General features: G+C 43.8%; 1 protein-coding gene across 1 annotated transcript in view; it reads left to right on the forward strand.

The window, feature by feature from the left end:
- Nucleotides 1-6,187: 6,187 nt before the first annotated feature.
- Nucleotides 6,188-26,503, forward strand: part of iqsec1b (IQ motif and Sec7 domain ArfGEF 1b) — a gene marked incomplete at its 3' end in the record, with an annotated part of 95,737 nt that continues 75,421 nt past the window's right edge. Inside the window, exons 1-2 of the mRNA XM_084167758.1 lie at nucleotides 6,188-6,364; nucleotides 19,586-20,988. Of these exons, the coding sequence (XP_084023884.1) occupies nucleotides 19,592-20,988 (1,397 nt within the window). The 5' untranslated portion in view covers nucleotides 6,188-6,364; nucleotides 19,586-19,591. The remainder of the gene's footprint in view (nucleotides 6,365-19,585; nucleotides 20,989-26,503) is intronic.

Genomic DNA, 26,503 nt, shown 5'->3' on the forward strand with positions numbered 1-26,503 from the left:
TGGCATTCCACTGTGGTGCAGTACAGAACCTTACTAACACTGGCATTCCACTGTGGTGCAGTACAGAACCTTACTAACACTGGCATTCCACTGTGGTGCAGTACAGAACCTTACTAACACTGGCATTCCACTGTGGTACATTACAGAACCTTACTAACACTGGCATTCCACTGTGGTACATTACAGTACCTTACTAACACTGGCATTCCACTGTGGTGCATTACAGTACCTTACTAACACTGGCATTCCACTGTGGTACAGTACAGTACCTTACTAACACTGGCATTCCACTGTGGTGCAGTACAGAACCTTACTAACACTGGCATTCCACTGTGGTGCAGTACAGTACCTTACTAACACTGGCATTCCACTGTGGTACATTACAGTACCTTACTAACACTGGCATTCCACTGTGGTACAGTACAGAACCTTACTAACACTGGCATTCCACTGTGGTGCAGTACAGAACCTTACTAACACTGGCATTCCACTGTGGTGCAGTACAGTACCTTACTAACACTGGCATTCCACTGTGGTGCAGTACAGAACCTTACTAACACTGGCATTCCACTGTGGTGCAGTACAGTACCTTACTAACACTGGCATTCCACAGTACAGAACCTTACTAACACTGGCATTCCACTGTGGTGCATTACAGTACTTTACTAACACTGGCATTCCACTGTGGTGCAGTACAGTACCTTACTAACACTGGCATTCCACTGTGGTGCATTACAGTACCTTACTAACACTGGCATTCCACAGTACAGAACCTTACTAACACTGGCATTCCACTGTGGTGTAGTACAGTACCTTACTAACACTGGCATTCCACTGTGGTGCAGTACAGTACCTTACTAACACTGGCATTCCACTGTGGTGTAGTACAGTACCTTACTAACACTGGCATTCCACTGTGGTGCATTACAGTACCTTACTAACACTGGCATTCCACTGTGGTGCAGTACAGAACCTTACTAACACTGGCATTCCACTGTGGTACATTACAGAACCTTACTAACACTGGCATTCCACTGTGGTACATTACAGTACCTTACTAACACTGGCATTCCACTGTGGTACATTACAGTACCTTACTAACACTGGCATTCCACTGTGGTGCAGTACAGTACCTTACTAACACTGGCATTCCACAGTACAGAACCTTACTAACACTGGCATTCCACTGTGGTGCAGTACAGTACCTTACTAACACTGGCATTCCACTGTGGTGCAGTACAGAACCTTACTAACACTGGCATTCCACTGTGGTGCAGTACAGTACCTTACTAACACTGGCATTCCACTGTGGTGCAGTACAGTACCTTACTAACACTGGCATTCCACTGTGGTGCAGTACAGTACCTTACTAACACTGGCATTCCACTGTGGTGTAGTACAGAACCTTACTAACACTGGCATTCCACTGTGGTGCAGTACAGTACCTTACTAACACTGGCATTCCACAGTACAGAACCTTACTAACACTGGCATTCCACTGTGGTGCAGTACAGTACCTTACTAACACTGGCATTCCACAGTACAGAACCTTACTAACACTGGCATTCCACTATGGTACATTACAGAACCTTACTAACACTGGCATTCCACTGTGGTACATTACAGTACCTTACTAACACTGGCATTCCACTGTGGTACATTACAGTACCTTACTAACACTGGCATTCCACTGTGGTGCAGTACAGTACCTTACTAACACTGGCATTCCACAGTACAGAACCTTACTAACACTGGCATTCCACTGTGGTGTAGTACAGTACCTTACTAACTATGGCATTCCACTGTGGTGCAGTACAGTACCTTACTAACACTGGCATTCCACTGTGGTGCATTACAGAACCTTACTAACACTGGCATTCCACTGTGGTACATTACAGTACCTTACTAACACTGGCATTCCACTGTGGTGCAGTACAGAACCTTACTAACACTGGCATTCCACTGTGGTGCAGTACAGAACCTTACTAACACTGGCATTCCACAGTACAGAACCTTACTAACACTGGCATTCCACTGTGGTGCAGTACAGAACCTTACTAACACTGGCATTCCACTGTGGTGCAGTACAGAACCTTACTAACACTGGCATTCCACTGTGGTGCAGTACAGTACCTTACTAACACTGGCATTCCACTGTGGTGCATTACAGAACCTTACTAACACTGGCATTCCACTGTGGTGCAGTACAGAACCTTACTAACACTGGCATTCAACTGTGGTGCAGTACAGAACCTTACTAACACTGGCATTCCACTGTGGTGCAGTACAGAACCTTACTAACACTGGCATTCCACTGTGGTGCAGTACAGAACCTTACTAACACTGGCATTCCACTGTGGTGCAGTACAGAACCTTACTAACACCTGCATTCCACTGTGGTGCAGTACAGTACCTTACTAACACTGGCATTCCACTGTGGTGCAGTACAGTACCTTACTAACACTGGCATTCCACTGTGGTGTAGTACAGAACCTTACTAACACTGGCATTCCACTGTGGTGCAGTACAGTACCTTACTAACACTGGCATTCCACTGTGGTGCAGTACAGTACCTTACTAACATTGGCATTCCACTGTGGTGCATTACAGAACCTTACTAACACTGGCATTCCACTGTGGTGCAGTACAGAACCTTACTAACACTGGCATTCCACTGTGGTACATTACAGTACCTTTATAACACTGGCATTCCACTGTGGTGCATTACAGTACCTTACTAACACTGGCATTCCACTGTGGTGCAGTACAGTACCTTACTAACACTGGCATTCCACTGTGGTGCATTACAGTACCTTACTAACACTGGCATTCCACTGTGGTGCATTACAGAACCTTACTAACACTGGCATTCCACTGTGGTGCAGTACAGAACCTTACTAACACTGGCATTCCACTGTGGTACATTACAGTACCTTACTAACACTGGCATTCCACTGTGGTGCATTACAGTACCTTACTAACACTGGCATTCCACTGTGGTGGAGTACAGTACCTTACTAACACTGGCATTCCACTGTGGTGCAGTACAGTACCTTACTAACACTGGCATTCCACTGTGGTGCAGTACAGAACCTTACTAACACTGGCATTCCACTTTGGTACATTACAGTACCTTACTAACACTGGCATTCCACTGTGGTGCAGTACAGAACCTTACTAACACTGGCATTCCACTCTGGTGCAATACAGTACCTTACTAACACTGGCATTCCACTGTGGTACATTACAGTACCTTACTAACACTGGCATTCCACTGTGGTGCAGTACAGTACCTTACTAACACTGGCATTCCACTGTGGTGCATTACAGTACCTTACTAACACTGGCATTCCACTGTGGTGCAGTACAGTACCTTACTAACACTGGCATTCCACTGTGGTGCAGTACAGAACCTTACTAACACTGGCATTCCACTGTGGTACATTACAGTACCTTACTAACACTGGCATTCCACTGTGGTGCAGTACAGAACCTTACTAACACTGGCATTCCACTGTGGTGCAATACAGTACCTTACTAACACTGGCATTCCACTGTGGTACATTACAGTACCTTACTAACACTGGCATTCCACTGTGGTGCAGTACAGTACCTTACTAACACTGGCATTCCACTGTGGTGCAGTACAGTACCTTACTAACACTGGCATTCCACTGTGGTACATTACAGTACCTTACTAACACTGGCATTCCACTGTGGTGCAGTACAGAACCTTACTAACACTGGCATTCCACTGTGGTGCAATATAGTACCTTACTAACACTGGCATTCCACTGTGGTACATTACAGTACCTTACTAACACTGGCATTCCACTGTGGTGCAGTACAGTACCTTACTAACACTGGCATTCCACTGTGGTGCAGTACAGTACCTTACTAACACTGGCATTCCACTGTGGTACATTACAGTACCTTACTAACACTGGCATTTCACTGTGGTGCAGTACAGTACCTTACTAACACTGGCATTCCACTGTGGTGCAGTACAGAACCTTACTAACACTGGCATTCCACTGTGGTACATTACAGTACCTTACTAACACTGGCATTCCACTGTGGTGCAGCACAGAACCTTACTAACACTGGCATTCCACTGTGGTGCAGTACAGAACCTTACTAACACTGGCATTCCACTGTGGTACATTACAGAACCTTACTAACACCTGCATTCCACTGTGGTACATTACAGTACCTTACTAACACTGGCATTCCACTGTGGTGCATTACAGTACCTTACTAACACTGGCATTCCACTGTGGTGCAGTACAGTACCTTACTAACACTGGCATTCCACTGTGGTGCAGTACAGTACCTTACTAACACTGGCATTCCACTGTGGTGCAGTACAGAACCTTACTAACACTGGCATTCCACTTTGGTACATTACAGTACCTTACTAACACTGGCATTCCACTGTGGTGCAGTACAGAACCTTACTAACACTGGCATTCCACTCTGGTGCAATACAGTACCTTACTAACACTGGCATTCCACTGTGGTACATTACAGTACCTTACTAACACTGGCATTCCACTGTGGTGCAGTACAGTACCTTACTAACACTGGCATTCCACTCTGGTGCATTACAGTACCTTACTAACACTGGCATTCCACTGTGGTGCAGTACAGTACCTTACTAACACTGGCATTCCACTGTGGTGCAGTACAGAACCTTACTAACACTGGCATTCCACTGTGGTACATTACAGTACCTTACTAACACTGGCATTCCACTGTGGTGCAGTACAGAACCTTACTAACACTGGCATTCCACTGTGGTGCAATACAGTACCTTACTAACACTGGCATTCCACTGTGGTACATTACAGTACCTTACTAACACTGGCATTCCACTGTGGTGCAGTACAGTACCTTACTAACACTGGCATTCCACTGTGGTGCAGTACAGTACCTTACTAACACTGGCATTCCACTGTGGTACATTACAGTACCTTACTAACACTGGCATTCCACTGTGGTGCAGTACAGAACCTTACTAACACTGGCATTCCACTGTGGTGCAATACAGTACCTTACTAACACTGGCATTCCACTGTGGTACATTACAGTACCTTACTAACACTGGCATTCCACTGTGGTGCAGTACAGTACCTTACTAACACTGGCATTCCACTGTGGTGCAGTACAGTACCTTACTAACACTGGCATTCCACTGTGGTACATTACAGTACCTTACTAACACTGGCATTTCACTGTGGTGCAGTACAGTACCTTACTAACACTGGCATTCCACTGTGGTGCAGTACAGAACCTTACTAACACTGGCATTCCACTGTGGTACATTACAGTACCTTACTAACACTGGCATTCCACTGTGGTGCAGTACAGAACCTTACTAACACTGGCATTCCACTGTGGTGCAGTACAGAACCTTACTAACACTGGCATTCCACTGTGGTACATTACAGTACCTTACTAACACTGGCATTCCACTGTGGTGCAGTACAGTACCTTACTAACACTGGCATTCCACTGTGGTGCATTACAGAACCTTACTAACACTGGCATTCCACTGTGGTGCAGTACAGAACCTTACTAACACTGGCATTCCACTGTGGTGCAGTACAGAACCTTACTAACACTGGCATTCCACTGTGGTGCAGTGCACTGGGTTTATTGACTAGAGCCAATTCTGTCATTTTGTGTCGTTAACCATTGTAGTGAGACCGGCAGATCGTAGCCTAGACAGTTGGTGTAGTATGGGGGTAAAAGTAGTATAATGCACATGGAAACATGTCCCAAGGTGCCAGGGACACACTAATCACCACCCCCCCATAAAAATAAAATAACATTGGTTGTCCCACTGGCTATCATAAGTTGAATGCACCAATTTGTAAGTGGCTCTGGATAAGAGCGTCTGCTAAATGACTCACTAACTGTAAGTGGCTCTGGATAAGAGCGTCTGCTAAATGACGTAAATGTAAACGTAATGTAAGGAAATAGAACTGGACTGATAGTTTATTGTAACGTTTAAAGGTCTTGTTCAGGCTGGTGTGTGTGGTCATTAACCTAACAGATCTCTCGCTCTTCTCCCTGCAGTTTGGAAGGTGAGGAGGCTTGCGGTGAGGAGGTGGGCGGGTCTTTAGACCAATACAGTCACGGCGTCCCTCCAACCCACAGCGTCGACGGTACCGGGCAGGACCGCTTCGACGGCGGACATCTCTACAGCCACGTGGTGTTGCCAGGGCAACCACGGCCACGACGACCCAAGCTGCAGCACAGCCAGTCCATCCTCAGGAAGCAGGCAGAGGAGGAGGCTATCAAACGCTCCCGATCCCTGTGTGAGAGCTATGAGCTATCAGCCGACCTACAGGACAAACAGGTAGGGGAGGTAACACAGCCCCCATAGGACCAGGAGTGGGAGGGAGCCATGCTAGTTAACTAGATAGTTACTTACTACCCACTGACTAGCTCAGGGAGAGGGAGGGAGCAGTGCTAGTTAACTAGATAGCTACTTACTACCCACTGACTAGCTCAGGGAGAGGGAGGGAGCCATGCTAGTTAACTAGATAGTTACTCCCTACCCACTGACTAGCCCAGGGAGAGGGAGGGAGCAGTGCTAGTTAACTAGATAGTTACTTACTACCCACTGACTAGCTCAGGGAGAGGGAGGGAACAGTGCTAGTTAACTAGATAGTTACTTACTACCCACTGACTAGCTCAGGGAGAGGGAGGGAACAGTGCTAGTTAACTAGATAGTTACTTACTACCCACTGACTAGCTCAGGGAGAGGGAGGGAGCAGTGCTAGTTAACTAGATAGTTACTGACTAGCTCAGGGAGTGGGAGGGAGCAGTGCTAGTTAACTAGATAGTTACTTACTAGACAGTATTACCGTGTTACCGTGTTACCGTGTTACAGTATTACAGTGTTACCGTGTTACAGTGTTACCGTGTTACCGTGTTACCGTGTTACTAAGTTACAGTGTTACAGTGTTACTGTGTTAGTGTTACCGTGTTACTATGTTACCATGTTACTAAGTTACCGTGTTATCGTGTTACTATATTACAGTGTTACTGTGTTACCGTGTTACCGTGTTACCGTATTACCATGTTACAGTGTTACAGTGTTACAGTGTTACCGTGTTACCGTATTACCGTGTTACCGTGTTACCGTATTACCGTGTTACCGTGTTACCGTGTTACAGTGTTACCGTGTTACCGTGTTACATTGTTACCGTGTTTTCTGTGTTACCGTGTTACCGTGTTACTGTATTACCGTGTTACCGTGTTACTGTGTTACAGTGTTACCGTGTTACTGTGTTACAGTGTTACCGTGTTACAGTGTTACAGTGTTACTATATTACAGTGTTACCGTGTTACCGTGTTACCGTGTTACTATATTACAGTGTTACCGTGTTACCGTGTTACTATATTACAGTGTTACGTGTTACTGTGTTACCGTGTTACCGTGTTCCTGTGTTACTAGATTTCAGTGTTACCGTGTTACCGTGTTACCGTGTTACTATATTACAGTGTTACCGTGTTACCGTGTTACTATATTACAGTGTTACGTGTTACTGTGTTACCGTGTTACCGTGTTACTGTGTTACTAGATTTCAGTGTTACCGTGTTACCGTGTTACCGTGTTACAGTGTTACTATATTACAGTGTTACAGTGTTACTGTGTTACCGTGTTACCATGTTACTATATTTCAGTGTTACAGTGTTACCGTGTTACCGTGTTACAGTGTTACCTTGTTACAGTGTTACTATATTACAGTGTCACTGTGTTTTATGTGTTACCGTGTTACCGTGTTACAGTGTTACTGTGTTACAGTGTTACTATATTACAGTGTTACTGTGTTACTGTGTTACAGTGTTACCGTGTTACCGTGTTACCGTGTTACTGTGTTACAGTGTTACTATATTACAGTGTTACTGTGTTACTGTGTTACAGTGTTACCGTGTTACCGTGTTACAGTGTTACTGTGTTACTAAGTTACCGTGTTACAGTGTTACTGTGTTACAGTGTTACCGTGTTACTGTGTTACCATGTTACAGTGTTACCATGTTACAGTGTTACTATATTACAGTGTCACTGTGTTTTATGTGTTACCGTGTTACCGTGTTACAGTGTTACTGTGTTACCGTGTTACCATGTTATTATATTTCAGTGTTACCGTGTTACCGTGTTACCGTGTTACCGTGTTACAGTGTTACTATATTACAGTGTCACTGTGTTTTATGTGTTACCGTGTTACAGTGTTACCGTGTTACTGTGTTACCATGTTACAGTGTTACCATGTTACTATATTACAGTGTTACCGTGTTACCGTGTTACAGTGTTACTGTGTTACCGTGTTACCGTGTTACTAAGTTACCGTGTTACATTGTTACCGTGTTACCGTGTTACCATGTTACTAAGTTACCGTGTTACAGTGTTACTGTGTTACCGTGTTACCATGTTACTAAGTTACCGTGTTACAGTGTTACTGTGTTACCGTGTTACCGTGTTACCATGTTACTGTGTTACGGTGTTACTATATTACAGTGTTACCGTGTTACCGTGTTACAGTGTTACCGTGTTACCGTGTTACCGTATTACTAAGTTACCGTGTTACAGTGTTACCGTGTTAACCTGATACTGTGTTACTATATTAGAGTGTTACTGTGTTACTGTGTTACCGTGTTACCATGTTACCATGTTACTAAGTTACTGTGTTACCGCGTTACTATATTACAGTGTTACCGTGTTACAGTGTTACTGTGTTACCGTGTTACCATGTTACTAAGTTACCGTGTTACAGTGTTACTGTGTTACTGTGTTACCGTGTTACCGTGTTACCATGTTACTGTGTTACCGTGTTACTATATTATAGTGTTACCGTGTTACCGTGTTACCGTGTTACTAACTTACCGTGTTACAGTGTTACCGTGTTACAGTGTTACCGTGTTACTATGTTACCATGTTACTAAGTTACCGTGTTACTGTGTTACTATATTACAGTGTTACTGTGTTACCGTGTTACCGTGTTACCGTATTACCGTGTTACCGTGTTACCGTGTTACAGTGTTACAGTGTTACCGTATTACCGTGTTACCGTGTTACCGTGTTACCATGTTACTGTGTTACCGTGTTACTATATTACAGTGTTACCGTGTTACTGTGTTACAGTGTTACTGTGTTACCGTGTTACCGTGTTACTGTGTTACTAAATTACCGTGTTACATTGTTACCATGTTACCGTGTTACCATGTTACTAAGTTACCGTGTTACCATGTTACTGTGTTACCGCGTTACTATATTACAGTGTTACCGTGTTACAGTGTTACCGTGTTACCGTATTACTAAGTTACCGCTTTACAGTGTTACCGTGTTACCGTGTTACCGTGTTACTGTGTTACCGTGTTACCGTGTTACCATGTTACCGTGTTACCGTGTTACTATATTACAGTGTTACTGTGTTACCGTGTTACAGTGTTACCGTGTTACCGTATTACTAAGTTACCGTGTTACAGTGTTACCGTGTTACCGTGTTACCGTGTTACTGTGTTACTATATTAGAGTGTTACTGTGTTACAGTGTTACTGTGTTACCGTGTTACCATGTTACTAAGTTACTGTGTTACAGTGTTACTGTGTTACTGTGTTACCGTGTTACCGTGTTACCGTGTTACTATATTACAGTGTTACCGTGTTACAGTGTTACTGTGTTACCGTGTTACCATGTTACTAAGTTACTGTGTTACAGTGTTACTGTGTTACTGTGTTACCGTGTTACCGTGTTACCATGTTACTGTGTTACCGTGTTACTATATTACAGTGTTACCGTGTTACTGTGTTACCGTGTTACCGTGTTACCGTGTTACTAAGTTACCGTGTTACCGTGTTACCGTGTTACAGTGTTACCGTGTTACTATGTTACCATGTTACTAAGTTACCGTGTTACCGTATTACCGTGTTACTATATTACAGTGTTACTGTGTTACTGTGTTACCGTGTTACCGTATTACCGTGTTACAGTGTTACTATATTACAGTGTTACCGTGTTACCGTGTTACAGTGTTACTGTGTTACCGTGTTACATTGTTACAGTGTTACCATGTTACTAAGTTACCGTGTTACAGTGTTACTGTGTTACCGTGTTACCATGTTACCGTGTTACCGCGTTACTATATTACAGTGTTACCGTGTTACAGTGCTACCGTGTTACCGTATTACTAAGTTACCGCTTTACAGTGTTACCGTGTTACCGTGTTACCGTGTTACTGTGTTACCGTGTTACCGTATTACCATGTTACTATATTAGAGTGTTACTGTGTTACTGTGTTACCGTGTTACCGTGTTACCATGTTGCTATATTAGAGTGTTACTGTGTTACTGTGTTACCGTGTTACCGTGTTACTGTGTTACCGTGTTACCATGTTACCATGTTACTATATTAGAGTGTTACTGTGTTACCGTGTTACCGTGTTACCGTGTTACCATGTTACTAAGTTACCGTGTTACCGCGTTACTATATTACAGTGTTACCGTGTTACAGTGTTACTGTGTTACCGTGTTACCATGTTACTAAGTTACCGTGTTACAGTGTTACTTTGTTACTGTGTTACCGTGTTACCGTGTTACTGTGTTACCATGTTACCGTGTTACTATATTACAGTGTTACCGTGTTACATTGTTACAGTGTTACCATGTTACCGTGTTACCGTGTTACTAAGTTACCATGTTACAGTGTTACCGTGTTACAGTGTTACCGTGTTACCGTGTTACCGTGTTACTAAGTTACCGTGTTACAGTGTTACCGTGTTACCGTGTTACTGTGTTACTATATTACAGTGTTACTGTGTTACCGTGTTACCGTGTTACCGTATTACCGTGTTACCGTGTTACAGTGTTACAGTGTTACCGTATTACCGTGTTACCATGTTACCGTGTTGCCATGTTACCGTGTTACCGTGTTACTATATTACAGTGTTACCGTGTTACTGTGTTACAGTGTTACTTTGTTACCGTGTTACCGTGTTACTAAATTACCGTGTTACATTGTTACCATGTTACCATGTTACCAAGTTACCGTGTTACCATGTTACTGTGTTACCGCGTTACAGTGTTACCGTGTTACCGTATTACTAAGTTACCGCTTTACAGTGTTACCGTGTTACCGTGTTACCATGTTACTGTGTTACCGTGTTACCGTGTTTCCATGTTACCGTGTTACCGTGTTACTATTTTTTACAGTGTTACAGTGTTACCGTGTTACTGTGTTACAGTGTTACTATATTACAGTGTTACAGTGTTACCGTGTAACCGTGTTACCATGTTACTAAGTTACCGTGTTACAGTGTTACAGTGTTACTGTGTTACTGTGTTACCGTCTTACCGTGTTACCGTGTTACCATGTTACTAAGTTACCGTGTTACCGTGTTACTAAATTACAGTGTTACCGTGTTACTGTGTTACCGTGTTACCGTGTTACCATGTTACTAAGTTACCGTGTTACAGTGTTACTGTGTTACCGTGTTACCATGTTACCATGTTACCGTGTTACCATGTTACTATATAACAGTGTTACCGTGTTACCGTGTTACAGTGTTACTGTGTTACCGTGTTACTGTGTTACTAAGTTAACGTGTTACATTGTTACCATGTTACCGTGTTACCATGTTACTAAGTTACCGTGTTACAGTGTTACTGTGTTACTGTGTTACCGTGTTACCATGTTACCGTGTTACTATATTACAGTGTTACCGTGTTACCGTGTTACTGTGTTACAGTGTTACCTTGTTACCGTGTTACCGTGTTACCGTGTTACTGTGTTACCGTGGTACAGTGTTACCGTGTTACCGTGTTACAGTGTTACCATGTTACCGTGTTACTATATTACAGTGTTACCGTGTTACAGTGTTACCGTGTTACCGTGTTACTGTGTTACAGTGTTATTATATTACAGTGTTACCGTGTTACCGTGTTACCGTGTTACTGTGTGTTACCGTGTTACCGTGTTACCGTGTTACCGTGTTACAGTGTTCCTGTGTTACTATATTACCGTGTTACCGTGTTACCGTGATACTATATTACAGTGTTACCGTGTTTTCAGTGTTACCGTGTTACCGTGTTACTGTATTACAGTGTTACCGTGTTACTGTGTTACCGTGTTACCGTGTTACAGTGTTACCGTGTTACCGTGTTACTGTGTTACAGTGTTACTATATTACAGTGTTACCGTGTTACCGTGTTACCATGTTACCGTGTTACTATATTACAGTGTTACCGTGTTACCGTGTTACCGTGTTACAGTGTTACCGTGTTACCGTGTTACTGTGTTACAGTGTTATTATATTACAGTGTTACCGTGTTACCGTGTTACCGTGTTACTGTATTACAGTGTTACCGTGTTACCGTGTTACCGTGTTACCGTGTTACCGTGTTACAGTGTTCCTGTGTTACTATATTACCGTGTTACCGTGTTACTATATTACAGTGTTACCGTGTTACCGTGTTACAGTGTTACCGTGTTACCGTGTTACTGTGTTACAGTGTTATTATATTACAGTGTTACCGTGTTACCGTGTTACCGTGTTACTGTATTACCGTGTTACCGTGTTACCGTGTTACAGTGTTCCTGTGTTACTATATTACCGTGTTACTGTGTTACCGTGATACTATATTACAGTGTTACCGTGTTTTCAGTGTTACCGTGTTACCGTGTTACTGTATTACAGTGTTACCGTGTTACTGTGTTACCGTGTTACCGTGTTACAGTGTTACCGTGTTACCGTGTTACTGTGTTACAGTGTTACTATATTACAGTGTTACCGTGTTACCGTGTTACCATGTTACCGTGTTACTATATTACAGTGTTACCGTGTTACCGTGTTACCGTGTTACCGTGTTACAGTGTTACCGTGTTACTGTGTTACAGTGTTACTATATTACAGTGCCACCGTGTTACCGTGTTACCGTATTACTATATTACAGTGTTACCGTGTTACTGTGTTACAGTGTTACTGTGTTACCGTGTTACCGTGTTACTGTGTTACTAAATTACCGTGTTACATTGTTACCATGTTACCGTGTTACCATGTTACTAAGTTACCGTGTTACCATGTTACTGTGTTACCGCGTTACTATATTACAGTGTTACCGTGTTACAGTGTTACCGTGTTACCGTATTACTAAGTTACCGCTTTACAGTGTTACCGTGTTACCGTGTTACCGTGTTACTGTGTTACCGTGTTACCGTGTTACCATGTTACCGTGTTACCGTGTTACTATATTACAGTGTTACTGTGTTACCGTGTTACAGTGTTACCGTGTTACCGTATTACTAAGTTACCGTGTTACAGTGTTACCGTGTTACCGTGTTACCGTGTTACTGTGTTACTATATTAGAGTGTTACTGTGTTACAGTGTTACTGTGTTACCGTGTTACCATGTTACTAAGTTACTGTGTTACAGTGTTACTGTGTTACTGTGTTACCGTGTTACCGTGTTACCGTGTTACTATATTACAGTGTTACCGTGTTACAGTGTTACTGTGTTACCGTGTTACCATGTTACTAAGTTACTGTGTTACAGTGTTACTGTGTTACTGTGTTACCGTGTTACCGTGTTACCATGTTACTGTGTTACCGTGTTACTATATTACAGTGTTACCGTGTTACTGTGTTACCGTGTTACCGTGTTACCGTGTTACTAAGTTACCGTGTTACCGTGTTACCGTGTTACAGTGTTACCGTGTTACTATGTTACCATGTTACTAAGTTACCGTGTTACCGTATTACCGTGTTACTATATTACAGTGTTACTGTGTTACTGTGTTACCGTGTTACCGTATTACCGTGTTACAGTGTTACTATATTACAGTGTTACCGTGTTACCGTGTTACAGTGTTACTGTGTTACCGTGTTACATTGTTACAGTGTTACCATGTTACTAAGTTACCGTGTTACAGTGTTACTGTGTTACCGTGTTACCATGTTACCGTGTTACCGCGTTACTATATTACAGTGTTACCGTGTTACAGTGCTACCGTGTTACCGTATTACTAAGTTACCGCTTTACAGTGTTACCGTGTTACCGTGTTACCGTGTTACTGTGTTACCGTGTTACCGTATTACCATGTTACTATATTAGAGTGTTACTGTGTTACTGTGTTACCGTGTTACCGTGTTACCATGTTGCTATATTAGAGTGTTACTGTGTTACTGTGTTACCGTGTTACCGTGTTACTGTGTTACCGTGTTACCATGTTACCATGTTACTATATTAGAGTGTTACTGTGTTACCGTGTTACCGTGTTACCGTGTTACCATGTTACTAAGTTACCGTGTTACCGCGTTACTATATTACAGTGTTACCGTGTTACAGTGTTACTGTGTTACCGTGTTACCATGTTACTAAGTTACCGTGTTACAGTGTTACTTTGTTACTGTGTTACCGTGTTACCGTGTTACTGTGTTACCATGTTACCGTGTTACTATATTACAGTGTTACCGTGTTACATTGTTACAGTGTTACCATGTTACCGTGTTACCGTGTTACTAAGTTACCATGTTACAGTGTTACCGTGTTACAGTGTTACCGTGTTACCGTGTTACCGTGTTACTAAGTTACCGTGTTACAGTGTTACCGTGTTACCGTGTTACTGTGTTACTATATTACAGTGTTACTGTGTTACCGTGTTACCGTGTTACCGTATTACCGTGTTACCGTGTTACAGTGTTACAGTGTTACCGTATTACCGTGTTACCATGTTACCGTGTTGCCATGTTACCGTGTTACCGTGTTACTATATTACAGTGTTACCGTGTTACTGTGTTACAGTGTTACTTTGTTACCGTGTTACCGTGTTACTAAATTACCGTGTTACATTGTTACCATGTTACCATGTTACCAAGTTACCGTGTTACCATGTTACTGTGTTACCGCGTTACAGTGTTACCGTGTTACCGTATTACTAAGTTACCGCTTTACAGTGTTACCGTGTTACCGTGTTACCATGTTACTGTGTTACCGTGTTACCGTGTTTCCATGTTACCGTGTTACCGTGTTACTATTTTTTACAGTGTTACAGTGTTACCGTGTTACTGTGTTACAGTGTTACTATATTACAGTGTTACAGTGTTACCGTGTAACCGTGTTACCATGTTACTAAGTTACCGTGTTACAGTGTTACAGTGTTACTGTGTTACTGTGTTACCGTCTTACCGTGTTACCGTGTTACCATGTTACTAAGTTACCGTGTTACCGTGTTACTAAATTACAGTGTTACCGTGTTACTGTGTTACCGTGTTACCGTGTTACCATGTTACTAAGTTACCGTGTTACAGTGTTACTGTGTTACCGTGTTACCATGTTACCATGTTACCGTGTTACCATGTTACTATATAACAGTGTTACCGTGTTACCGTGTTACAGTGTTACTGTGTTACCGTGTTACTGTGTTACTAAGTTAACGTGTTACATTGTTACCATGTTACCGTGTTACCATGTTACTAAGTTACCGTGTTACAGTGTTACTGTGTTACTGTGTTACCGTGTTACCATGTTACCGTGTTACTATATTACAGTGTTACCGTGTTACCGTGTTACTGTGTTACAGTGTTACCTTGTTACCGTGTTACCGTGTTACCGTGTTACTGTGTTACCGTGGTACAGTGTTACCGTGTTACCGTGTTACAGTGTTACCATGTTACCGTGTTACTATATTACAGTGTTACCGTGTTACAGTGTTACCGTGTTACCGTGTTACTGTGTTACAGTGTTATTATATTACAGTGTTACCGTGTTACCGTGTTACCGTGTTACTGTGTGTTACCGTGTTACCGTGTTACCGTGTTACCGTGTTACAGTGTTCCTGTGTTACTATATTACCGTGTTACCGTGTTACCGTGATACTATATTACAGTGTTACCGTGTTTTCAGTGTTACCGTGTTACCGTGTTACTGTATTACAGTGTTACCGTGTTACTGTGTTACCGTGTTACCGTGTTACAGTGTTACCGTGTTACCGTGTTACTGTGTTACAGTGTTACTATATTACAGTGTTACCGTGTTACCGTGTTACCATGTTACCGTGTTACTATATTACAGTGTTACCGTGTTACCGTGTTACCGTGTTACAGTGTTACCGTGTTACCGTGTTACTGTGTTACAGTGTTATTATATTACAGTGTTACCGTGTTACCGTGTTACCGTGTTACTGTATTACAGTGTTACCGTGTTACCGTGTTACCGTGTTACCGTGTTACCGTGTTACAGTGTTCCTGTGTTACTATATTACCGTGTTACCGTGTTACTATATTACAGTGTTACCGTGTTACCGTGTTACAGTGTTACCGTGTTACCGTGTTACTGTGTTACAGTGTTATTATATTACAGTGTTACCGTGTTACCGTGTTACCGTGTTACTGTATTACCGTGTTACCGTGTTACCGTGTTACAGTGTTCCTGTGTTACTATATTACCGTGTTACTGTGTTACCGTGATACTATATTACAGTGTTACCGTGTTTTCAGTGTTACCGTGTTACCGTGTTACTGTATTACAGTGTTACCGTGTTACTGTGTTACCGTGTTACCGTGTTACAGTGTTACCGTGTTACCGTGTTACTGTGTTACAGTGTTACTATATTACAGTGTTACCGTGTTACCGTGTTACCATGTTACCGTGTTACTATATTACAGTGTTACCGTGTTACCGTGTTACCGTGTTACCGTGTTACAGTGTTACCGTGTTACTGTGTTACAGTGTTACTATATTACAGTGCCACCGTGTTACCGTGTTACCGTATTACTATATTACAGTGTTACCGTTTTACTGTGTTACCGTGTTACAGTGTTACCGTGTTACCGTGTTACCGTGTGACAGTGTTACCGTGTTACCGTGTTACCGTGTTACTATATTAAGTGTTACAGTGTTACAGTGTTACCGTGTTACCGTGTTACTGTGTTACAGTGTTACCGTGTTACAGTTTTACTATATTACAGTGTCACCATGTTTTCTGTGTTACCGTGTTACCGTGTTACAGTGTTACTGTGTTACTATATTACAGTGTTACCGTGTTACAGTGTTACAGTGTTACCGTGTTACCGTGTTACCGTGTTACAGTGTTACTGTGTTACTATATTACAGTGTTACAGTGTTACCGTGTTACCGTGTTACCGTGTTACTATATTACAGTATTACCGTGTTACCGTGTTACCGTGTTACCGTGTTACAGTGTTACCGTGTTACAGTGTTACTATATTACAGTGTCACCGTGTTTTCTGTGTTACCGTGTTACCGTGTTACCGTGTTACCGTGTTACAGTGTTACAGTGTTACAGTGTTACCGTGGTTCCGTGTTACCGTGTTACAGTGTTACAGTGTTACCGTGTTAACGTGTTACAGTGTTACCATGTTATTGTGTTACAGTGTTACTGTGTTACCGTGTTACCGTGTTACAGTGTTACCATGTTACTGTGTTAGTGTGTTACCGTGTTACCGTGTTACCATGTTACCATGTTACTATATTACAGTGTTACAGTGTTACCGTATTACAATGTTACAGTGTTACCATGTTACGGTGTTACCGTGTTACTATATTACAGTGTTACTATGTTACCGTGTTACAGTGTTACCATGTTACAGTGTTACTGTGTTACCGTGTTACCGTGTTACCGTATTACAATGTTACAGTGTTACAGTGTTACCGTGTTACCGTGTTACAGTGTTACTATATTACGTGTTACCGTGTTACCGTGTTACCATGTTATTGTGTTACAGTGTTACAGTGTTACTGTGTTACTGTGTTGCCGTGTTACCGTGTTACCGTATTACAATGTTACAGTGTTACAGTGTTACCTTGTTACCGTGTTACAGTGTTACTATATTACGTGTTACCGTGTTACCGTGTTACAATGTTACAGTGTTACCGTGTTACCGTGTTACCGTATTACAATGTTACAGTGCTACAGTGTTACCGTGTTACCGTGTTACTATATTACGTGTTACCGTGTTACCGTGCTACCGTGTTACAGTGTTACCGTGTTACCGTGTTACTGTGTTACCGTGTTACAGTGTTACAGTGTTGCTGTGTTACAATGTTACAGTGTTACAGTGTTACAGTGTTACAGTGTTACCGTATTACAGTGTTACTATATTACGTGTTACCGTGTTACCGTGTTACCATGTTATTGTGTTACAGTGTTACTGTGTTACTGTGTTACTGTGTTACCGTGTTACCGTATTACAATGTTACAGTGTTACAGTGTTACAGTGTTACTGTGTTACCGTGTTACAGTGTTACTATATTACGTGTTACCGTGTTACCGTGTTACTGTGTTACAATGTTACAGTGTTACAGTGTTACCGTGTTACTGTGTTACCGTGTTACAGTGTTACTATATTATGTGTTACCGTGTTACCGTGTTACAGTGTTACAGTGTTACTGCGTTACTATATTACAGTGTTACAGTGTTACCATATTACCATGTTACTATGTAAATGTGCTACTGTGTTACCGTGTTACCGTGTTACCGTGTTACCGTGTTACAGTGTTACAGTGTTACTGTGTTACTATATTACTGTGTTACAGTGTTACAGTGTTACCGTGTTACCATGTTATTGTGTTACAGTGTTAATGTGTTACAGTGTTACCGTGTTACCCCGTTACCGTATTACAATGTTACAGTGTTACAGTGTTACCGTGTTACCATGTTATTGTGTTACATTGTTACAGTATTACAGTGTTACAGTGTTACCGTGTTACCATGTTACAGTGTTACAGTGTTACTGTGTTACTATATTACTGTGTTACCGTGTTACCGTGTTACCGTGTTACCATATTACCATGTTACTATGTAAATGTGCTACGGTGTTATTATGTTACTGTGTTATTATGTTACAGAACTATAGATCTATTCTCTATGTGTTTGTTCATTTGTATCTGGGTTTGTTTGGATGTTATTTCCCTAATTGTGTGGGCATGCATACTGAGTGTACAAAACATTAAGAACACCTGCTCTTTCCATGACGTAGACTGACCAGGTGAATTCAGGTGAAAGCTATGATCCCTTATTGATGTCACCTGTTAAAATCCACTTCAATCAGTCTAAATGAAGGGGAGGAGACATAGTATTTTAAGCCTTGAGGCATGGATTGTGTATGTGTGCCATTCAGAGGGGAATGGGCAAGGCAAAATATTTAAGTGCCTTTGAACAGGGTATGGTAGTAGGTGCCAGGAATGGTATCAAGAATGGGCCACCACCCAAAGGACATCCAGCCAACCTGACACAACTGTGGGAAGCATTAGAGTCAACATGGGCCAGCATCCCTGTGGAACGCTTTCAACACCTTGTAGAGTCCATGCCCTGACGAATTGAGGCTGTTCTCAGGGCAAAAGGGGGTGGGGTGCAACTCAATATTAGGAAGGTGTTCCTAAGGTTTGGTATACTCAGTGTATGTCACATACTTATTCATTTGAAATGGTTGGTAATGTAAATGAACATGTAAAGGGATAACAAAGCTTCTCATGCTGTCGATTGATTGATTGGTTGGTTTTATTGATTGACTGACTGACAGATTGATTACCGTCTCTCTCTCTCTCTCTCCGCCAGGTGGAGATGCTGGAGCGTAAGTATGGAGGCAGTTTCATAACGCGTAATGCGGCCTGCACCATCCAGACAGCCTTCCGCCAGTATCAGATGAACAAGAACTTTAAACGTCTCCGCAGTTCCATGTCCGAGAACCACATGTCCCGACGTATCGTCCTGTCCAGCATGAGGATGCAGTTCTCCTTGGAAGGCCCTGAGAAGGTTCACCAGTCCTCCTCCCTCACCGACAGCAGAACCAAACACCTGGGGGGCCTGATCCAATCAGAATGCAGCGCTGACCTGGGGGGTGTGGTCCCAGATAGTATGAAGTCACCTGGGGTAGCCCAGAACTCTGACTTCACCGACGCCATAACGGAGCTGGAGGACGCGTTCTCCCGTCAGGTCAAGTCTCTGGCCGAGTCTATAGACGATGCTCTGAACAGTAGGAGTCTTCACAGGGAGGAGGGGGAGGCAGGAGAGATGGGGCAAGGGGGGAAAGGACACCCCGACTTGGACAAAGACAGAGACAGAGAGCTGTTCTCCTACCAGGTCAAACCCTCCTCACACAGCAGTGCGGAACGCCGCAAACTGGACGAGATGACAGCATCATACAGCGATGTGATTCTCTACATTGATGAGGAAGAGCTGTCCCTTCCTCTTCCTCTGTCTCAGTCCCTGGACCGTCCCTACTCTCCTCTCCCACTTTCTCAGTCCCTAGAGCGTCCCGACTCCCCCCTCCCCTTAGTAGACCGGCCCTCCTCCACAGAGTCGGAGCTGCGTTTGCGTTCTCTCTCCTGGTCTCTGGTCCATAAGGATGATAAAGGTCAGGGGTCAGACACCTCCTGCCGCAGCACCCCCTCCCTGGAGCAGCAGGAGCAGAGGCTGAGGGTCGACCACCTCCCGCTGTTGACCATCGAGCCACCCAGCGACAGCTCCGTGGAGCTCAGTGACCGTTGCGACCGCTCCTCTCTGAAGAGACAGAACGCCTACGATCGCCAGCCCAGTAGTCAGACAGCCAGCCCCAAACATCCCCCTCCTCACCCCTCCTCTCACCCCCCCACCTTGTCTCACCACCCATCTCACCCCCACGGCCTGCCCCCCCAGGGACCCTCCTGGGATGAGGACACCCCCCGCCGTCGGCCACGCCCGCTAGAGGCCCACCTGGCGATCAACGGGATGGCTAACCGGCAGAGCAAGTCAGAGTCAGACTTTTCAGATGGGGACAATGACAGTATCAACTCTATGTCTAACAGTAATGACACTATTAACTGCAGCTCTGAGTCCTCCAGTAGAGACAGCCTGAGAGACCAGACCCTCAGTAAACATACCTATCACAAAAAGACACGCAACAGCTGGGACTCACCGGCCTTCAGCAATGACATCATCAGGAAGAGACACTATCGCATTGGACTCAACCTGTTTAACAAGTAGGTTCAGGACAGAGGCACACACACACACACACACTAAGTCTGAGTTATATTACCTAGTACTTTTGAAGCAGTCTGATGATAATCAGTGGTTGTAATCAGAGATCAGTGGTTGTAATCAGTGATCAGTGGTTGGAATCGGAGATCAGTGGTTGTAATCAGAGATCAGTGGCTGTAATCGGAGATCAGTGGTTGTAATCAGAGATCAGTGGTTGTAATCGGAGATCAGTGGTTGTAATCAGAGATCAGTGGTTGTAATCAGAAGTCAGTGGTTGTAATCAGAGATCAGTGGTTGTAATCAGAGATCAGTGGTTATAATCAGCATCCAATCGAAATGTCTTTTGGAGATTATTCCAAACATAGGGTGCAAGGAAATTAAAGGCCGATTTACCAACACCAATACCGACACCAAAGGAGTCTCCAAAGTTAACCAACCCGGTGAACGGGTAATCTTAACAGTGATGTTAGGTAAGTCGGAAGCTTATGGAGCAGGGCTTTGTAAACAAAAAGAGCGTAATGATGTGATCTACATGACTTTAAAGAGGACCAGCCAACCTTTTGGTAAAGAATGCGTCATAAAACTGTCTCCTGTGACAAAACGAAGGGCGCTATGATAAACGACACCCAAGGCTTTAAGAGTAGAGGCAGCTGCACTTTGATAAATAGTATCACCATAATCAAGAACAGGTAGAAAGGCTGACTGCACAATCTGCTTCCTGCTGACTAGAGAGAGACAAGATCTGTTTCTATAAAAAAAAGGCAACTTTAAATCTTAACTTCTTAACAAGCTCATTCGTATGCTTTTAAACATTACAGTGCCTTAGGAAACTATTCAGACCCCTTGACTTTTTCCATATTTTGTAACGTTACAGCCTTATTCTAAAACAGATTTTTAGAAATGTTTGCTAATTTATAAAAAAATAAACAACTGAAATACACATTGACATAAGTATTCAGACCCTTTGTTGAAGAACCTTTGTCAGCGATTACAGCCTTGAGTCTTCTTGGGTATGACGCTACAAGCTTGGCACACCTGTATTTGAGGAGTTTCTCCCATTCTTCTCTGCAGATCCTCTCAAGCTTTGTCAGGTTGGATGGGGAGCGTTGCTGCACAGCTATTTTCAGGTCTCCAAAGATGTTTGATTGGGTTCAGAGAGAATTGAAATGGCGCCGGAGAAGATGGCTGCCGTTTTACAGCCCTCTAACAAATTGTACTATTATGTGTGTTTTTCCGCGTTATTTGTAATTTATTTTGTACATAATGTTTCTGCCATCGTCTCTTATAACCAAAAAGAGCTTCTGGATATCAGGACAGCGATTACTCACCTCGTATTGGACAAATAATTTTTCTTCAACGAGGCGGCCGCGAAGGATATCCTACAGACATCCGACAAGGCCCAAATCCCTGTAATTCGCATGAGGAAGAGACAGAGATATTGTGGACGTAGGTCGGGGTGCCTTGTAAGGATCCGACGGCGAGCGAGTAAACTGCCGCTCCCATCAATCCTATTAGCCAATCTTCAATCATTGGAAAATAAATTGGATGACCTAAGATTACGGTTATCCTATCAACGGGACATTAAAAACTGTAATATCTTATGTTTCACAGAGTTGTGGCTGAACGACGACATGGATAACATACAGCTAGTGGGATATACGCTACATCGGCAGGATAGAACGGCTGACTCCGGTAAGACAAGGGGTGGCGGTCTGTGTATATTTGTAAACAACAGCTGGTGCACAAAATCAAATACTAAGGAAGTCTCGAGGTTTTGCTCGCCTGAGGTAGAGTATCTTATGATAAGCTGTAGACCACACTATTTACCAAGAGAGTTTTCATCTATATTTTTCATAGCTGTCTATTTACCACCACAAACCAATGCTGGCATTAAGATTGCACTGAATGAGCTGTATAAGGCCATAAGTCAACAGGAAAACGCTCATCCAGAGGCAGCGCTCCTAGTGGCCGGGGACTTTAATGCAGGGAAACTTAAATCCGTTCTACCTAATTTCTACCAGCATGTTAAATGTGCAAGTAGAGGAAAAAAAACTCTAGACCACCTTTACTCCACACACAGAGATGCATACAAAGCTCTCCCTCGCCCTCCATTTGGCAAATCTGACCATAACTCTATCCTCCTGATTCCTGCTTATAAGCAAAAACTAAAGCAGGAAGCACCAGTGACTCGGTTAATAAAAAAGTGGTCAGATGACGCAGATGCTAAGCTACAGGACTGTTTTGCTAGCACAGACTGGAACATGTTCCGGGATTCTTCAGATAGCATTGAGGAGTACACCACATCAGTCACTGGCTTCATCAATAAGTGCATCGATGATGTCGTTCCCACAGTGACCGTACGTACATACCCCAACCAGAAGCCATGGATTACCTGAAACATCCTCACTGAGCTAAAGGGTAGAGCTGCCGCTTTCAAGGAGCGGGACTCTAACCCGGACGCTTATAAGAAATCCCGCTATGCCCTCCGACGAACCATCAAAGAGTCAATACAGGACTAAGATTGAATCGTACTACACCGGCTCTGACGCTCGTCGGATGTGGCAGGGCTTGAAAACTATTACAGACTACAAAGGGAAGCACAGCCGCAAGCTGCCCAGTGACACAAGACTTCCAGACGAGCTAAACCACTTCTATGCTCGCTTCGAGGCAAGCAACACTGAAGCATGCATGAGAGCACCAGCTGTTCCGGACGACTATGTGATCACGCTCTCCGTAGCCGATGTGAGTAAGACTTTTAAGCAGGTCAACATTCACAAGGCCGCAGGGCCAGACGGATTACCAGGACGTGTACTCCGAGCATGTGCTGACCAACTGGCAAGTGTCTTCACTGACATTTTCAACATGTTACTGACCGAGTCTGTAATACCAACATGTTTCAAGCAGACCACCATAGTCCCTGTGCCCAAGGACACTAAGATAACCTGCCTAAATGACTACTGACCCGTAGCACTGACGTCTGTAGGTATGAAGTGCTTTGAAAGGCTGGTCATGACTCACATCAACACCATTATCCCAGAAACCCTAGACCCCACTCCAATTTGCATACCGCCCCAACAGATCCACAGATGATGCAATCTCTATTGCACTCCACACTGCCCTTTCCCACCTGGACAAGAGGAACACCTACGTGAGAATGCAATTCATTGACTACAGCTCAGCATTCAACACCATAGTGCCCTCAAAGCTCATCACTAAGCTAAGGATCCTGGGACTAAACACCTCCCTCTGCAACTGGATCCTGGACTTCCTGACGGGCCGCCCCCAGGTGGTAAGGGTAGGTAACAACACATCTGCCACACTGATCCTCAACACGGGGGCCCCTCAGGGGTGCGTGCTCAGTCCCCTCCTGTACTCCCTGTTCACCCATGACTGCATAGCCAGGCATGACTCCAACACCATCATCAAGTTTGCCGACGACACAACAGTGGTAGGCCTGATCACCGACAACGATGAGACAGCCTATAGGGAGGATGTCAGAGACCTGGCCATGTAGTGCCAGGATAACAACCTCTCCCTCAACGTGACCAAGACAAAGGAGATGATTGTGGACTACAGGAAAAAAAAGAGGACTGAGCACGCCCCCATTCTCATCGACGGGGCTGTAGTGGAACAGGTTGAGAGCTTCAAGTTCCTTGGTGTCCACATCACCAATGAACTATCATGGTCCAAACACACCAAGACAGTCGTGAAGAGGGCACGACAAAGCCTATTCCCCCTCAGGAGACTGAAACGATTCGGCATGGGTCCTCAGATCCTCAAAAAATTATACAGCTGCTCCATCGAGAGCATTCTGACTGGTTGCATCACCGCCTGGAATGGCAACTGCTTGGCCTCCGACCGCAAGGCACTACATAGGGTAGTGCGTACGGCCCAGTACATCACTGGGGCAAAGCTTCCTGCCATCCAGGACCTCTATACCAGGCGGTGTCAGAGGAAGGCCCTCAAAATTGTCAAAGACTCCAGCCACCCTAGTCATAGACTGTTCTGTCTGCTACCGCACGGCAAGCGGTAACGGAGTGCCAAGTCTAGGTCCAAAAGACTTCTCAACAGCTTCTACCCCCAAGCCATAAGACTCCTGAACAGCTAATCATGGCTACCCTGACTATTTGCAGTGCCCCCCACCCCATCTTTTTACGCTGCTGCTACTCTGTTAATTATTTATGCATAGTCACTTTAACTCTACCCACATGTACATATTACTTCAACTACCTCTACTAGCCGGTGCCCCCGCACATTGACTCTTCACCGGTACCCCCCTGTATATATAGCCTCCCTACTGTTATTTTATTTTACTTCTGCTCTTTTTTTCTCAACACTTTTTTTGTTGTTGTTTTATTTTACTTTTTTTAATTAAAAATAAATGCACTGTTGGTTAAGGGCTGTAAGTAAGCATTTCACTGTAATGTCTGCACCTGTTGTATTTGGCGCATGTGGCCAATAAAATTTGATTTGATTTGAAGTTTGGGCTCTGGCTGGGCCACTCAAGGACATTCAGAGACTTGTCCTGAAGCCACTCCTGCATTGTCTTGGCTGTGTGCTTTGTGTCATTGTCCTGTTAGAAGGTGAACCTTCACCCCAGTCTGAGGTCCTGAGCGCTCTGGAGCAGGTTTTCATCAAGGATCTCTATGTACTTTGCTCCGTTCATCTTTCCCTCGATCCTGACTAGTCTCCCAGTCCCTGCCGCTGAAAAATATCCCCACAGCATGATGCTGCCACCACCATGCTTCACCATAGGGATGGTGCCAGGTTTCCTCCAGACGTGACGCTTGGCATTCAGGCCAAAGAGTCCAATCTTTGTTTCATCAGACCAGAGATTCTTCTTTCTCATAGTCTGAGAGTCTTTAGGTGCCTTTTGGCAAACTCCAAGCGGGCTGTCATGTGCCTTTTACTGAGGAGTGCTTCCGTCTGGCCACTCTACCATAAAGGCCTGATTGGTGGAGTGCTGCAGAGATGGTCTTTCTGGAAGGCTCTCCCATCTCCACAGAGGAACTCTAGAGCTCTGTTAGAGTGACCATCGGGTTCTTGGTCACCTCCCTGACCATGGCCCTTCTCCCCAGATTGCTCAGTTTGGCTGGCCGGCCAGCTCTAGGAAGAGTATTGGTGGATCCAAACATGTTCCATTTAAGAATGATGGAGGCCACTGTGTTTTTGGGGACCTTCAATGCTGCAGAAATGTTTGGTACCCTTCCCCAGATCTGTGCCTCGACACAATCCTGTCTCGGAGCTCTACGGACAATTCCTTCGACCTCATGGCTTGGTTTTTGCTCTGACATGCACTGTCAACTGTGTGACCTTACATAGACAGGTGTGTGCCTTTCCAAATCATGTCCAATCAATTGAACTTACGACAGGTGTACTCCAATCAAGTTGTAGAAACATCTCAAGGATGATGAATGGAAACAGGATTCACCTGAGCTCAAGTTCGAGTCTCATAGCAAAGGGGCTTAATACTTCCAGTATGTAAATACGGTATTTCTGTTTTCTATTTTTAATACA

Source organism: Coregonus lavaretus (genome assembly GCF_964263955.1).
Source record: "Coregonus lavaretus genome assembly, chromosome: 8".
NCBI lineage: Eukaryota > Metazoa > Chordata > Actinopteri > Salmoniformes > Salmonidae > Coregonus > Coregonus lavaretus.